Here is a 17886-nt window from a genome sequence, read left to right as displayed (position 1 = left end):
CAACCATTTTGCATACATCCAATTGACCTGCAACTGACATGTGGGACCCGGAAAAGGGCAGTGAGAGGGCAGAACAGGGGCATAAGGGGGCAGGCTTATGCTCGCCCCAAGAAAAGCATGTGGGGGCCAGGAACGGAAACCCCACACAAAATGGTCACTGCCTGCATATACAGTGGTACCTGAGGTTACATACACTTCAGGTTACAGGCTCCGCTAACCCAGAAATATAGTAGCTCGGGTTAAGAACTTTGCTTCAGGATGAGAACAGAAATTGTGCTCCGGCGGCGCGGCAGGCCCCACTAGCTAAAGTGGTACCTCAGGTTAAGAACAGTTTCAGCTTAAGAACGGACCTCCGGAACGAATTAAGTTCTTAAACCGAGGTACCACTGTACAAGAGAAGTAAACAGCGGGCATATTATTTCTTCTCTGCCCCAAGTACCTCTGTTTTCACGTGTGCGTGCCGTCAACTGAAGATAACACTACATGTATCTAATGAAGGAGTCGCCAGTCCCCACAAACTTATGCCTTTATAACTGTTATTCGTTAGGGTGCTGCTTTTCGGTGCTAAAAAGTGTGAAGCAGCCCTTGCATCAGATTAAGTCCGACAAACATCCCACTTAAAAATAGGGGCAGTGGTGTTACCTACCTCAGAATATGCCAGAGTAATGTGCTCATATATTCCTTGGTGATGATGGATGGAGTCCTCCAAGTCCTGAAGTTCTGAGGGGAGATCTACCTCTCCACAGGCCTTGCACCAGGAATCCACGTTACTCATATACTGGAAGGAAGGAAAATCCTAGTTAATTGCACCAGAACGTAAATTAAGAGACTGCATTAGGCTTCGTGCATAACATTAGACAAACGAGGGTGAATCAAGGAGCAAACTAGCCCTCCTGAAGGCAAGCTTTTTATCCGCCTGCCTTTAAAACCCTGCGCTCTTCTATCCAGAAAACGCTCTACGAGGAATAACAGGAATGCCTTAGGAACCTCTTCGGCTAGCTACTAGCATGAATTCCGATTTGTTTCTGCCCTTGCTTAATCCAGATCAAAGAATAGGATGCCTTCAGAAAAAAGAAGGAAGAAGAATTACATATTTATTTTGCTATCCTCTGCAACGGAGAGACAGTTGTAAAAGAAAGGGGGGGGGGACATCGCTTGAGTAAAATGAGAGCTCTTTTGTTAAGCTGTGGAGGGGCTTGGGAGAGGAAACAAACACATATGGAAGCACTAAAGCAATCCGAAGCCAAACCTCAATTGACATGCGAAACAGGACAGTTCTAAATGCATCCAAAAATCTTTAAAGGGTTCAGCTGCAATTTCTGGCAGCAGAAAATCCTGTCGGATCAGGCAGCCCGATCATCCTCACTGTTAACACGCTCCCTAACATACAGAGTCATGGTGTTAGCTTATAATTCGTAGCCTGTTTTCCTGTGGCGAAAGCCCTACAATTAAGCACACAGCAGAACGATGCATTAATAAGGCTAATTCAATTAGTCCCAGACTCCGCCTACATGTTCTATTTTTATTTCTCCTCAAGTTTACACCGAAAACACTGAAAGAAAAGTCTCTCCCTCTTAATTATTTGGGCACTCCTGCCACAATGACCAGGCGCACTTGGGGGACCATAGACGCATCATCCAATAGCAAGTTGGCTGCAAGCGATGCACCTTTTTTGTTCTGAAATTACGCAATGCCAACTTTTGCTTGTGAAACAGAAGCATGCTCAAACTGGCATTAGTACTGGGAGAACTTAAGGCAAGCACTAGAACGCAAACTGGGAATGAGAAAGAAGGCTGGATGCCATGGGTAGGCAAACTAAGGCCCAGGGGCCGGATCCGGCCCAATCGACTTCTAAATCTGGCCCGTGCACAGTCCGGGAATCAGCGTGTTTTTACATGAGTAGAATGTGTGCTTTTATTTAAAATGCATCTCTAGGTTATTTGTGGGGCATAGGAATTCGTTCATTTCCCCCCCAAAAATATAGTCCGGCCCCCCACAAGGTCTGAGGGACAGTGGACTGGCCCCCTGCTGAAAAGGTTTGCCAACCCCTGTCACCCAAGTTCCTTATGGTGTTATTTTAATCTCGTGGGATCTACTAAAAAGCAGCAGCAGTAGCCAAGTACCGTATTTTTCGCTCCTTGTTGTAGAGCCCCTTCCATTTCTCCTGCCGCTTTGCTGAAGGGGCACTGTGCAGAGAGGGGGAGATTTTTTTTCTCTTGTTCTCCCCCTCTAAAACAAGGTGCGGTCAAGGTGCATTCACCCAAAGCCTCCGGAGCACAGCGGGAGTTACCGCTGCGCTTGGGAGGCTTCAGGCGGCTTACCTTGGAAGCTTGGAGAGTGAGAGGGATCGGTGCGCACTGACCCCTCTCGCTCTCCAGGCTTCAGTGAAGGCAACCCGAAGCCTCTGGAGCGCGGCGGGAGTTCCCGTTGGGCTCTGGAGGCTTCAGGTTCCTTTCGAATTCCCTTCAGGTTCCTTTCAAATTCCCGCTGCGCTCCGCAGGCTTCCGGTTCCTTTTGCTGAACCCAAAGCCTGCGGAGCTTAGCGGGAACTCGCGCTGCGCTCCGAAGGCTTCAGGCGGCTATCCCTGAAGCCTGGAGAGCGAGAGGGGTTGGTGCGCACCGACCCCTATCGCTCTCCAGGCTTCAGTGAAAGCAACGCGAAGCCTCCGGAGCACGGAGGGAGCACTCCCTCTGCGCTTCGGAGGCTTCGCGTTGCTATCGCAGAAGCCAAGGCGCCTGCATTCGCTCCATAGGATGCAAACACATTTCCCCTTAAATTTTGGAGGGGGAAAAGTGTGTCCTATAGAGCAAAAAATACAGTAATCGTGGCCCAGAGCTGGGAAGCAAACCCAATCCTAAAACCCTCAACTATCTCCAGCAGAAGGAGGGGAAATTGACTGGCTTTACAGAGGAACCTGCCTCCTGGTAGACCGAACGCATCGCCAGTATCTGAACTCACAACGTAGGTAAGCACTAAACCCCTTGAAGATGGCAGATGAAGAACCTGCCATTGGGTCCTGTCCAATGCCATCTACCTCAACTGGCAGCTGGCTTCGAGGTCTCTCTCTTTCCCAGTCTGGTGAGATTTTCTGCTAAAGACCCCAGGAACTGACTTTTTGCATGCAAACCACTTATCCTAAGCTATGACCCCTCCCCAAATACTTAGCATTTATCACCATCCCTATACAGCAGCCCTGGGCAGGTTGTGATATCTGAAGTCAGGACCTCAGTTCTCTCTGCAAGAGATAGTGTACCTGCTCAGGGCTTTCCTTTAGGTGAAGGAAGAGTTGAATCTAGGTCTTCTATGTCTTATTAGCCACTGCTCCACCACAAGCAAAATCAACCCAGTTCCATGTTTGCTTTTGGTACAAAGTCTCCCATCTGCGCCACATTCATCCCTCTTTTGCTCCACTAATAGCAATATACTATTTTGGCAGGTTGCAGCTATTTTTTGTGCAGCTATTTTAAAAAGCTGCCCCTGCCAGAATTGACTTTTCTTTCTTTTTTTAATATACATTTTTATTAGTTTATTAGAGTGGCTGGGGACACCCAGCCAGATGGGCGGGGTATAAATAATAAATTATTATTATTATTATTATTATTATTATTAGTTTTTACATATATTTTCCAAACAGAACATATCATCTCGTCTCATGCAACATTTTGGCTATTTTCGCCTGAGACTTCCATCAACCACGTCTAATGATTTTCAAACCTCATCTCTTAATCTTACATTTGTTATCCTATTACTTCTAATAACCCATAGCTTAAAATCCGGTCTCATAAATCTTTTCTGCCATATTTCATATAGTTCTTATAGAACTATATGAAATATTGACTATTCTTCACAACTACTGAAGGTATAGAGATGGCTGCTCTCCTTTAATCTGATCCTCTTCGCTGTTTGATGGGATAAATCACTCCTACTAAACTAGCAAAAATGTATAGAATTGCTACAAACATGTGTTGGAAGTGTAAAGAGAAGGAAGGCACATTCTATCATATGTGGTGGATGTGCAAGATAACTGAAGCATTCTGGGAAATGATTTACAATGAATTTAAAAAAATGTTTAAATAACCTTTTGTTAGAATACCAGAAGCCTTTTTGTTAGCAATTTTAGGTGCAGAAATACCAAAGGAGCAAAAAAGACTATTTATGTATGCAACGACAGCTGCGAGGTTACTTTTGGCCTACAGATGGAAGGAAGTCAAAGTCCCTACCAGAGAAGAATGGCTGATAAAGATGATGGACTATGCTAAAACGGCAAAAATGACCGGGAGGATCAAAAATCAAGAAGACAACAAATTTAATAAAGGATGGGGAAAATTTATATGTTACCTTAAAGAACACTGTAAACAATTAAAAATATTGGCAGGATTTTAACAACACTTGTAATGTAACAAGAACTGTGATAAAAATGAAAGTTAACTGATAATTGGAGAGCACTATACAACGCAGTTGAAAAAAGACTTACAATGGAACCCAGGGAGGGGGAGAATCCAAGGATTCAGGGGATCTTATAAGTGTATGATTATGATTTTCATTTGAATGTTAATCTTAATTGTAAAATGGAATAATAATTTAAAAATCACATCTAGAGCGTCAAATACAAAACTTCAGCCGTAGCAAGTCAAAGAGAGCCGCTCCGTATATTTCACTCTTTCGTTTAGCTCAATAAAAGGACAATTAAGTAACACCACTAACTGTAACAGAAACAAAACTGACGGGCAACTCAAAGCCGAGTTTGCAAGTGAGCAGCTCATTCCCTTAAGGAAGACACGCTCTACTTATAGAGACAGCCCTCCAGGGGATAAGAGGAACATTTATGCCTGCTTCTCACTAAATCAGGTTTTTAATTCACTTGTGGCTACGCATAACTTAGAACTGTTACTTTAAATAGCTGAGAACGCCTGCAGCTAGAGACCCTAGTCAAACGCTTGCCTCAGGTTAAACTTTTAATTTTAATCTTGCATCCCAGCGTCCTCAGCTTTCTAGTTATCCTCTACGATCCTTGCAAAACGTTTGATGGATAATGTAGACGGTGGAACTATCATGATGCCATTCAAGACGCTGAAACTTTATTGGCACAAGCAACTGCTTTTGCTTATGCTTTTTTTACTCACCAGCAGGTGAGTTCCAAGACCACGTTGTACGTTTGCCTCTTAACAAGGCATCACATTTTTTAAAAAAACTTATTTGTAGCTTGTAAAGGTAAAGGGATCCCTGACCATTAGGTCCAGTCGTGACCGACTCTGGGGTTCCGGCGCTCATCTTGCTTTATTGGCCGAGGGAGCCGGCATATAGCTTCCGGGTCATGTGGCCAGAATGACTAAGCCGCTTCTGGCGAACCAGAGCAGCGCATGGAAACGCCGTTTACCTTCCCGCCGGAAGCGGGTATTTATCTACTTGCACTTTGACATGCTTTCGAACTGCTAGGTGAGCAGGAGCTGGGACCGAACAACGGGAGCTCACCCCGTCGCGGGTATTCGAACCGCTGACCTTCTGATCAGCAAGTCCTAGGCTCTGTGGTTTAACCCACAGCGCCACCCGCGTCACTATTTGTAGCTTATAGTGACCATCAATTCCCAAAGCAGTTACAGGCAGGCTTGCCATGAGATCCCTCTACTTGCCCATGCTTTGAGGATGAAAGGCAGACCTATGCAGCTTGTGTGTGCTTTGCTGGAGGGAACAAGAAAAACCAAAATCAAGACGAGGATTTCCTTGTGAGGATGTGTTGAGGAGCGATGGCCCTCGTCCCTTGTCCAAAGCAAGGATCTCAAGTCAAACGGACTTGGAGCAGGTTGAGGATCAACAGAACCTGCTGGAGCAATGGGGAAACTTTTGGAACAACAATGGGATATCAGCTTCGCCCACGGCATGATGGATAACAGCAACAACCGGGGGAAAGAAAGACATAACATCTTACAAGGACAGGAGGAAACACCACGGACAAGATAATTGCCACACAGAGGAAGAACAAGGATATAGTTTGAGCTCCTCACTTGTAGTTTTAGAAATCATTTAATGTGTCAACACGAACAGAAGTTATGAATACTGCAGTTGTTGTGTAAGGGATTATTATTAGGACTGGAATGTAATGGAAATTTTGGAACACATAAACAAAGCAAATAATCAAGTCATCAATTCTAGCTCGTGGGGGCACCTTATCTAAATCATATAATTTGGTATTTGAATTATTGGTATTAACAATTGCATTATCAGTTGGCATTGTTATAATGAGGCTATTATTGGGATGTAATTGAAAACTAATAAAAATTATTATAAAAGAAAAAAGAAACCAGGAACTTGCCCTGTCCCAAAGCCCCTTTAAGAGGCAAACATGCAAACAGGGGCTCATGAGAGGCAAAACCCATTTCAGGATTAAATGGGGCCGTACATGTTCAGCCTGCTGTCGCCGCCGTGCAGAATTACTGACCTGCTCCGATTTCTGGTGGAAAATGGCCGACATGTCCAATAAGGTACTTCGCTCATCCAGCGCTGCAGCAAACGCTTTCCATTCCTGCTCCAACTGGCTAGCAATCTGCTTGATTTGCTGCGAGGCGTAGTGACCAGATTCCACCAAACGGTTGGCTACAGACATGATGCGGTTTATGTTTACATACACATTCTGGAAAGAGAGAAAACAAAACACATTAGACAAGAACAAAAACACATTATACAGTGGTTCCGCTCCTTTCTCCTGGGCCGTGTCCAGAAAGTGGTGGTGGGGGATAAGTGTTCAGACCCCTGGGCTCTCACTTGTGGGGCGCCTCGGGGTTCCGTCTTCTCCCTCATGCTTTTTAATATCTATATGAAGCCGCTGGGAGAGATCATCAGGGGGTTTGGTCTGGGTGTCCATCAGTATGCAGATGATACCAGCTCTACCTCTCTTTTAAATCGGAACCGGTGAAGGCGGTGAAGGTCCTGTGTGAGTGCCTGGAGGCGGTTGGAGGATGGATGGTGGCTAACAGATTGAGGTTGAATCCTGACAAGACAGAAGTACTGTTTTGGGGGACAGGGGGTGGGCAGGTGTGGGGGACTCCCTGGTCCTGAATGGGGTAACGGTGCCCCTGAAGGACCAGGTGCGCAGCCTGGGAGTCATTTTGGACTCACAGCTGTCCATGGAGGTGCAGGTCAATTCTGTGTCCAGGGCGGCTGTCTACTAGCTCCATCTGGTACGCAGGCTGAGACCCTACCTGCCTGCGGACTGTCTTGCCAGAGTGGTACATGCTCTAGTTATCTCCCGCTTGGACTACTACTACTCAGCCAGATGGGCGGGGTATAAATAATTAATAATAATAATAATAATAATAATAATAATTATTATTATTATTATTATTCCAAGCATGCCGCAGACCTCTCTGAGAAAGTAAGAGTCTATCATGTTGCAAACCAGCTTTTCGCTCGTATCCTTATACTGTGATAACCAGGGCTGTGCACATTTTGTGTAAGTTCACAATTCAGTATCCTGAATTTGACATCCTGGGAAAGTCGGAACATCCATTATTTTTAAAAAAAAATAATACAAGAGAGTAGGCTGGAAGGATGCTAAATTCAGCACATGGTGCAAAATTCGGAGCTTACACGGGCATTATTAAATCTAAACTTTCATTAAACGCAAAGTAATTAGTACAGAGGAAAACATGGCTTACTGCTGCTCCCTAGCTACCCATCCAACAACAAAGGTTGTCACCTTGGCACAAAATTTGGCGCCCCCTCCCCATGCCGCCATCCCAAAGCCAGATAAATGAGATAAAATGCTTTGGGAAGGTGTCACAAGGCTTTGGCAGGGTCCTAGAGCCCTCCCATCTCCTTCCCAAAGTTGGGCAAGCGCTAACTAGGCTTTGGGAAGGAGGGAGGACTCTGGGATACTGTCCGGTCCACCATACTTCCTTCCCAAAGCCCGGCAAGGCACAAGGACTATGGGGAATGGGGGCGTCAAATGGGCATCAACCCCTCATGAGAACTATTCTTCAGAGAACACCATGGACTAAGATTGTAGGCCAGCCTTCCACAAACCGGTGCTTTCTATTTTTTTTAAAGTAAATTTTTTATTGTTTTCCTTACATATTCTTTTCCAACAAGCCATATTAATGCCATACATTCCCTTTGACTCTGCCGAGTCGCAACTCCCCTCCCTCCCTGTAATTGATATATTTAACCCCTTTCTATCACGCACATCATTCTCACAATAGTACTATTTACATTGAAGGTATTATGCCAATCCTGCTAGTGTCTTGACCTCTTTACAATTCTCCTTTAAATATTCAATAAATTTACTCCAATTATTTTGGTATCTTTGATCTCCCTGGTCCCGGATCCTCCCTGACAGTTTGGCAAGTTCTGCGTATTCTGTCAACTTCACCTGCCACTCCTGGATGGTTGGTATGTCTTGTGTTTTTCATCTTTGGGCCAGGAGGGTTCTTGCGGCAGCCGTAGCATACATGAACAAATTTTGGTCTCCCATTTTGATTTCCATTCCTATTAAACCTAACAGACACACTTCCGGTCTTTTGGGGAAAGTATACCTAAATTTTTATAAATTCATTTATAAAAATTTATAAGTTCATCATAAATTGATTCCCAATTTTTTTTTAACCTTGTCACAGGTCCACCACATATGAAAATAATCACCATCTACTTTTTTTACATTTCCAACATTTTCTTTCTCTTTTTCTATACATTTTAGCTAACTTTACCGGTGTCAAAACACCTAGAAAGCACCAGTTTAGGTAGCTAAAAGTTAGCAAACTGGTGCTTTCTAGGTGTTTTGGAGAACAACTCCTATCAGCTCCAGCCAGCAAGGGCACTACGTTGGGGAAGGTTTTTTCCTAGCCATTAGGCATGCCACAAGACAGCCCCTCTTAACTCCAAGGCTTCTGGAAGAATTCACAGCTTCCTATATTCCCTTTTAAAAAAACGGGAAGAAAGGGGTGTGTGCACTTAGCAGGTAAACAGCATTCGCTATTCCATCAGGGACAAAATGCAACTGACTGTTCACAATTTCAGCACCCCCTGTTGTTTTCTGGAAAGCAACAGCGAAATGCCACCGTGCCAGCACTGCTTTCTCCAAGCCCTTTGCCGCAACATGTTTTCAAAGCAGGGCAGAAAAATGAGCACCTCTCTCTCGAGCAAAAGCCTACTTTTATTTGATCGAGTAAAGCACATTGCAGAAACAGCAAAATCACCCTGTACCTTCGACTGATCTCATTTACACAGATTTCTATTAACACTGTGACTTTTGTTTGCTGCGGCCTCAAACGGAACTTTGGGAGGGCTTAAAAACAGCTTATTAAATCAGCCTGACGGGTTTGTGAATTAAAAGGGAATCTTAGAAGTTTGAAAAAAAGAAAAAGAAACCTTAAGCCTTCAGAAGGGCTGGGAGGGACTTTAACGGGGGTCAGGGAGGACTTCTTACTGCCTATTCTTGGACTATATATATTTTTTAACCTTATCTGACCTCATTGCTTCATGCTGTATTCAAATAAGACTGCTAGGATGTGAGATTTTACTTTAGCAGTTCCACTCAAATCCAAGGAGGCTACCAACTATTGGCCACAACCACACCTTATAGACCGATACTATACAAACTCACCATTATACAAAGCAAAGGAGTCCCATTTTTCAAATAATAATAAGTTCATCAAGGACTGGACTAAATTTGTAAATTATTTAAAAGACAATTGTAGTCAATCAAACACGTTGGTAGGATTTGCAAGAAGCTTTGTACGGAAATGTATAAAAATCACTGCAGGGACGAATTAGAAAATATGATGCTTTGATGTTTTTGATTTGAAAGCAATGGTCGAGTAGTGAAAATGCAGAAATTTGAAATGAAAGATAGAAAATCATAAGGAAGGTTTGAAGGGAGTCATGGCCCTAAAAAGCCAAATTGTATAAGAGGAGAGATTGTAATGGAAAACATTACTGTAAAGTTAATAAAAAGGATATGGCCAAAAAGGAGTCCCATTTTTAGGGCTTTCTGCACAGAACTTCCTCCTCACTCTCAGTGCAGAGCTGCATCCCAGACGACTAGGTACCCACTGGGTCAATTTCAATGCCTCGCTTTTTCAATTGTGCCACCTGTGCAAGCATTCCTGTTTGCCAGATGACATGTTCCTCCCATTGCTTTGCATGTTGTTCTGGGGGATTCTCCTGCCACCCACTGAGAGCCAATTTCAGGGGCTGCACCAGGTGTGTGTGTGTGTGTGTGTGTGTGTGTGTGTGTGTGTGTCACTGGGGTGGGGGGAAGGTTCATTGCGTAAGTGAAAGTCCTTGAGCAGCGCTTCTGCTGATAGGACTGGATAGCTGAATCCAAGTGCGCAGCCTGGGAGATAATAATAATAATAACAATATATTATTTATACCCCACCCATCTGGCTGAGTTTCCCCAGCTACTCTGGGCGGCTCCCAATCAAGTGTTAAAAACAATACAGCCTTAAATATTAAAAACTTCCCTAATCAGGGCTGCCTTCAGATTTCTTTTAAAGATAAGAAAGCTGCTTATTTCCTGGACATCTGATGGGAGGGCGTTCCACAGGGAGGGCACCACTACCGAGAAGGCCCTCTGTCTAGTTCCCTGTAACCTCACTTCTCGCAGTGAGGGAACCGCCAGAAGGCCCTCAGAGCTGGATCTCAGTGTCCGGGCTGAACGATGGGGGTGGAGACGCTCCTTCAGGTATACCGGGCCGAGGCCGTTTAGGGCTTTAAAGGTCAGCACCAACACTTTGCTTGGAAACGTACTGGGAGCCAATGCAGATCTCTCAGGACCGGTGTTATGTGGTCCCGGCGGCCACTCCCAGTCACCAGTCTAGCTGCCGCATTCTGGATTCATTGCAGTTTCTGGGTCACCTTCAAAGGTAGCCCCACGTAGAGCACATTGCAGTAGTCCAAGTAGGAGATAAGTAGAGATAGCCACTCTGGCAAGACAGTCTGCGGGCAGGTAGGGTCTCAGCCTGTGTATCAGATGGAGCTGGTAGACAGCCGCCCTGGACACAGAATTAACCTGCGCCTCCATGGACAGCTGTGAGTCCAAAATTACTCCCAGGCTGCGCACCTGGTCCTTCAGGGGCACAGTTACCCCATTCAGGACCAGGGAGTCCCCCACACCTGCCCATCCCCTGTCCCCCCAAAACAGCACTTCTGTCTTGTCAGGATTCAACCTCAATCTGTTAACCGACATCCATCCTCCAACCACCTCCAGGCACTCACACAGGACATTCACTGCTTTCACTGGTTCACAGATAGTTCACTATGGCCTGCTGGACTGATGAATACTCCTGCTCTTTGATTTGTTAGTGACAACATTTCTGGGAAAGTGACCGCTTGGCCTCTCTATTCACTGGACTCCTAAGGGCTGAATGTCAAGCCAGAAACACAAGCAGAAGGCTCGGCTTTTGCATAACCCTCACCTAGAACGAACTCTTCAGACATGTCAGCATTTGTTTCCATCTCGATCTCAATCCCTATCCTCGGCTCAGACTGTCCAAAATGCTAATTAACTTCAGTAATTAGTGCCTTTTGATAAAAGGCAAGCCCATGCAGGCCTCTGCAACGAACCGCTATCATTAAGACGTTAGAAAACGATGTCAAAATAGGCCGCATTCGAATCCCTAATCTGAAACCAAAAGCAATGCAAGCAAGGACAAACCAAAACCACAAAAGCTTTAGCAAATCCTAGCTTTCTGGTATATTAGTTCATTTCAAACTGTTTTTTTAGAACTGCCAATGTCTCTTCTATCAGTGCTGACCCCTGTTCAAACATGGATCAAATTAGGATTGGTTTCGTTTTATCCGTGTAACACTGTCATGCGCCTTCTCAGGGTGTGTGTGTGTTTGTGTGTCTGTGTGTGACGTAGTTGTCCCCATTCTCTTGTGTGCAAACAAAACTCCACCAGGCTTTAATTTACCTACCCTCATTTAAAAACGACAGCCTGGAAAACGGTTCCTGAAAGCTGAGCTGTTTCAGCGGAGTTTCGCAACTTGCGGAATTATTACTATTAGCTAATCTATCGCTGCACAGCCATTCACAATCCCTGTGGCAAAAGCACACATACACAGGAATGAGGCCTCCAGCTTTCGCTGAATTTGGAAGGAGTCCATATACATTATAATCTGGCTACCTCTATGCAGCATGACTCACTAGCCTTGGGCACAACTCCCTAGTCCTCATGCCATAATGTACAAAGTTATTTTTCTCTCAGTTTACTCCCTGCCTCCACTGAATAAGAAGATTACAGGCCCTCTGGGTAGGGGGACCTGTTCACATGTTGCTTGCAAGTTGCTACCATGGCAGCTGTAATAGTTCTGCAAAACCCGAAGCATCTATGTTGTTCTCAGTCTCTCTTCCTCCCTTCTCTTCTCCTACCTTGTTTATTTAGATTGGATTCTGTTCTTTCCTCTCCAGCACACTGCATACTGACAGGGCCAGCACCTGGGGTCAGACTTTCATGAGTCTCTGCACTGTCAAATACAAGATGTTTGCCAAATACAAAGTGCCGTTGCAAGTTCCAATATTCTTACCATACAGTTCATAGCAAAATGATTGTGCTGTGTCTGGAGCTCCATGGCATGAGGGTGGCTGGCTCCAATCTCTGTGTAGCTGTTCAGAAACAGGCCTTTGTTGTGTGTGATCCAGTCAAACATCTAAAAGAAAAGAGGAATTAATGCTCATCACAGGACAGGGCACCAGCTTAAACAACAACAACATATTTTGCATGTTTACAAGCAAAGACTTTCCAAATTAGCAAAGCTTTAAGCATAGAGTTCTGCCAGCCGGGCTTGTAAATAACCAATTGCCTAGACCCCTGTGGCGAGGAGAGACATCACCTCGTCGACAAAGGTCCGTATAGTAAAAGCTATGGTTTTCCCAGTAGTGATGTATGGAAGTGAGAGCTGGACCATAAAGAAGGCTGATCGCTGAAGAATTGATGCTTCTGAATTATGGTCTGGAGGAGACTCTTGAGAGTCCCATGGACTGCAAGAAGATCAAACCTCTCCATTCTGAAGGAAATCAGCCCTGAGTGCTCACTGGAAGGACAGATCCTGAAGCTGAGGCTCCAATACTTTGGCCACCTCATGAGAAGAGAAGACTCCCTGGAAAAGACCCGGATGTTGGGAAAGATGGAGGGCACAAGGAGAAGGGGACGACAGAGGACAAGATGGTTGGATAGTGTTCTCGAAGCTACCAGCATGAGTTTGACCAAACTGCAGGAGGCAGTGGAAGACAGAAGTGCCTGGCGTGCTCTGGTCCATGGGGTCACGAAGAGTCGGACACGACTAGACGACTAAACAACAACAACTGTGGCGAGGAAGCACTGCCCCCAAGCAACCAGCTGGGAGAAGCTTTTGCAAAGAAATGAGTCGGCTCTTTTCGGCCATTGACATGCTCCAAATGGTAAATGATAGGAGTGACTAGTGAAGCAAGTAGAAATTGTTGTGGACTACTAGTAATGTCCATTGTGTACCCATTTGCAAAGCACAAGTAAAAACAGAGAAACACTATGAAGAAGGCCGTATTATTTGGTGGATACCTAACTTGTGAGAGCACCACACTCCTCAACTTGCTCAACAATGGACTAAAACAGCAGGGGCAAGCATTAGGGTGGGCCTTATGGGTATCTATCCTGTTCCAACACTTCAAATTCTCTAGTTTGAAAGGGAGCAAACATGAGCTCCCCAAGCGCTCCACAAAGCTGGGAAGAAATGCCATTATCACAACTGAGGGTTAGGACAGGGTCCAAAGGATTCTTAATAAACTGGAAAATTGGGCTGAAAACTGAGTGAAAGAAGAGATTAATGTAAAACAAAAAAAAAAAACTACAGCTAAAAGAGAGGCAGGGAGGACATTAAACAAATGCACAGTGACCGAAAGTAAGACGGCCAATTATGCAGGAATACTACCAACAAACACTTGGTTAACTCAGGATAATAGCAGCAGCAGCAACAGCAGCAGCAGCAGCAGCAGCAGCAGTCATCAGAACTATTCAAAAAGCAAAGGGGGCCTCAGTTGCACTGGATATCACATTTCTAAGACATCTCAGAGGCCAGCACAGAAATAAATGTTGTAAGGGCTGCGAGGCAACTGTGTACATTGAAAGGGCCACAACAAGTAATTGCTAATGAACACAGTATGAAAGTTCACACGGACCACCCGGAACTGCAGTAGTTAAAGTACAGCGGGAATGCTATATCCAGTTCTCCGCATTTTGAGATATGGAGGAAAGACAAGCTGCAATATAAAAAGGACCGGTCACAGCATTTACTAATTTTGCAGCTGAAATGACAGACCAGCGTACATCAAACCGAGCATGGCTACAGCTGTCAGTCTTGCCTCTTCCGACATGCTTCGGACGGGCTGTCTGCTCTGGGCTTTTTAAGAGAGTGTCCATGCAAGTTGTCGTCTTGCTAGAAATCAAGATTATGTAGAGGATTGGGGGGGGGGGGCAGAAGATGGGTTTCTTGGCGACATCACAAGGGTTAGCCAACCAGCTTGTTTCTCAATGTCTGGTCCAGATACCAGGGAATGGAGAGTTCACAGAGGGAGAAACCTACCCTAGTTTTATTTTGTACACCTGTGAATGGTGCAAACTTGGGAAACTGGGGAGCTGGAAGGTGAGCGCTTGTGGCACTACCTACACAAAACTTAAGGCAGCTGCGTCCTTGCCTGGCAGCCAGGAGTCCCTAGGACTGGCAGCAAAACAAAGCCTGCGTGGCTGGGCTCCGTGCTCACTCCCAGTTCCATCCGCCGTGGAAATATGGGGAAAAGCAATGGCGGACACAAAAAACACAGAAATTTCTGGGCCAACTTGGCTTCCAGTGACGTTTGGCAACCACCCCCAGCAACAGAGCTGGCCCGGCTAAGCTTGATTAAACATTTCAGCTCTAATTAATGGGGAGCAATATGTTCACTACCAGCACAGATGCAGGCCGAGACATTTCGCTGCTTGAAACCCAAGCACAAATGGTGCCCCTTGCACCGCCATTGTTAATAGTTTGCACTCTTCGGGCATCAGTTACTTCCTTTGAGTATTTCATTGTGCCTTCTGCACATAGCTGTCAACTTACAGATTTGAAAATAAGGGACCAGCAGCCTCAAAACTAAGGGATCAGCAGCCAAAATAAGGGATCAACAATTACTTTGATAAAATTCATATTTTGTTGTGTGCAAATGGCTTTAGATACCTATTAGGTCCATAAATTACCATATAGCATATATTCAACACAAAAAAACAGCAACAATTTGTTGTTGACAAAGGACAGCTGGACATAGAAAGGACCCCATTACCTTCAGTAGCTTATTTAAGGGACATCATCAATAAGGGACAGCAGCGGGACATGGCGCTGGGATAAGGGACTGTCCCGCCAAATAAGGGATGCTTGACAGCTATGCTTCTGCAGCAGGCAAAATGGCCTTGAAGGCCTATTTAGACTTAGACCCCCCCCCCCAAAAAACCCTCTTAATCATTTGGTACAGTTTGGCAAGGAACAGGTTAACTATTTCCTTCAGTCACAAAGCATTTCTTCCTGCCTGCGTTTAAGAAGAGTAATTTAACAAACAGCATACATGGAAGACTGGCTTCAAGAGAGCCCTTGAGAAATTTTCAATTTAGATTTTTTAATAATCTACTTCACGGCATTTCAGAGTTCACCAGATTTTTTTTTTAAAAAAAATAAGTTTGCAGATTTGAAGTGAAATCTTCAGGGCATCAAATCGTGATTTTTAGATACGTCTAAGCTCCATGCACTCCGCTTCCTGTGAAAATTTGACACTGACGCTTCCGCTTAACAAGCCAACCTTACGATTCCCTGTGCATGCGCATCCTTCTTAGGCATTAATCTTTGTTTTAATTTGGCTTTTAGCCTTTTATTGTATAGGCTGGCTGTAAGTGAGGGAGATAATCCCCTGTGAAACAGAGGCACAGCTAGTTAGAAACGGGGGTGGGGGGGAGGGAATAAACACAGTCTGTGTAAAAAGATGCAATTATTTATTAGTCAATGAATTACATTTGCTTCTTTATCAGTAGTGTGCTTTAGATGGCACAGCTGCAATTTTATAGAGTTCTATAAAACATCCAATTATATTGTCTCGGCTGGCTCTTCCCCTTCACTATGTTTTTGAGCTTCGCTACAAAACTCCAATGTTATTTGTCTGATTTCTTCCAGTAGCACCTTAAAGACCAACTAAGTTAGTTCTTGGTATGAGCTTTTGTGTGCATGCACACTTCTTCAGATACACTGAAACAGAAGTTGCCAGACCCTTCTATATAGTGAGAAGGTGGGGAGGGGTATTACTCAGAAGGGTGGTGGGAATGGGACAAAGACATTGGATTCTTATCTCATTATACATGACTAAGCCATTTCTCACCTTCTCACCCCTTGCCTTTTCCTGTAAGACCTATTACAGTCGTTAAGAGTCGTCAACAGGCTCATCTCAGCTATCTGCCAATCTCCCATTCCCACCACCCTTCTGAGTAATACCCCTCCCCACCTTCTCACTATATAGAAGGGTCTGGCAACTTCTGTTTCAGTGTATCTGAAGAAGTGTGCATGCACACAAAAGCTCATACCAAGAACTAACTTAGTTGGTCTTTAAGGTGCTACTGGAAGAAATTTTTTTATTTTGACTATGGCAGACCAACACGGCTACCTATCTGTGTCTGATTTCTGTTTTTGGTATGGTTTAGCAACAAGCAGGCGAACACAAAAAATCTCCAAGACAGATCCCTTATCTGGGTTTGAGATTTACCATTCCGTCTCACCTGAAGTGAGCAATGTTGATGCTTAATCCATACCTAATTAGTGCTCTTTCTAAGGCCAGTCTAGAAAGGGCCTCATTTCCGCACAGCAAGTCTCCATCCCTGAACAGACAACACTTGCCAGCTGATGCTTTCTTGGGTGAATTTTCCTCCCCAACCCCACTGGCATGATTACTAATGCACTTTGCTTGCACATGTGCAGAGTAATCACAGTGCCAACATGCTCTCAGTGTTCCTAGATGTTATTACATCTCAGCCAGCTCTAAGATGGTAGAGTCTTCACGCAAGGGCTATACCAGAAAGAAGGTTCGCATAGCAAAGACTTTGCCTGCAAGTGCCCTCACATCACAAAAATGTAGCACTTCGGAGAGAAGGCTTGGATTCCAAGCAGATCTGCGGCCCATGCATTTAAGAGGGTTGGACTTACAGCATGGAAGAAGTTACGGAATTGAAATTTAAAATTTACAGCATGTTATACGGTGGTACCTTGGCTCTCAAATGCTTTGGTACTCAAACAACCTGGAACCCAAACACTGCTAACCCGGAAGTAAGTGTTCCGGTTTGCGAACTTTTTTCGGAAGTCGAACGTGCTCCGTTTTGAGTGTTATGCTTCCATTTTGAGTGTTATGCTGAGGTCTATCTGTTTTTGCTATTTATTTTCCATTTTTGTTTTAGCGGCTCTTTTCTGTTTGTTTTTGTGACTGTGTGGAACCCAGTTCAGCTACTGATTGATTGTGTGACTGTAGTACATTGTTTATTGCTTTCATTTTATGGGTCAATGGTCTCGTTAGATAGTAAAATTCATGTTAAATTGGGGTTTTTTTTGAAGTCTTAATCTATTTTGCATTACTTTCTATGGGAAAGCACACCTTGGTTTTGGAATGCTTTGGTTTTGGAACGGACTTCCAGAATGGATTAACTATGAGAACCAAGGTACCGGTGTACATTGAAAGAAAACTATATGAAAATGATGTACCGTTGGTATCTAACTCCCAGTAAACCAGCAAAAATGTATAAAACAGGGTCAAATATATGCTGGAAATGTAAGGAAAAAGGAGGCACCTTTTATCATATGTGGTGGACGTGTCAGGTTGTAAAAGAATTTTGGGAAATGATATATAACGAATG

General features: G+C 44.5%; 1 protein-coding gene across 7 annotated transcripts in view; it reads right to left on the bottom strand.

Annotated features, from left to right (window-relative positions):
* Positions 1-17886, bottom strand: part of TRIO (trio Rho guanine nucleotide exchange factor) — a 268574-nt gene that overhangs the window by 166327 nt on the left and 84361 nt on the right. For all 7 annotated transcript variants that reach the window (XR_014529571.1, XM_083518908.1, XM_083518913.1 and 4 more), the window contains exons 6-8: positions 12524-12646; positions 6438-6629; positions 647-778 (exon numbers count right to left, since the gene is read on the bottom strand). Coding sequence is in view for 6 of the 7 variants with exons in the window: in XM_083518908.1 (XP_083375034.1) it covers positions 647-778; positions 6438-6629; positions 12524-12646 (447 nt within the window). In the remaining variant the exon portion in view is untranslated. The remainder of the gene's footprint in view (positions 1-646; positions 779-6437; positions 6630-12523; positions 12647-17886) is intronic.

Source organism: Podarcis liolepis (genome assembly GCF_965112155.1).
Source record: "Podarcis liolepis genome assembly, chromosome: 8".
Lineage (NCBI taxonomy): Eukaryota > Metazoa > Chordata > Lepidosauria > Squamata > Lacertidae > Podarcis > Podarcis liolepis.
This window is presented reverse-complemented; position numbering and strand designations above follow the sequence as displayed.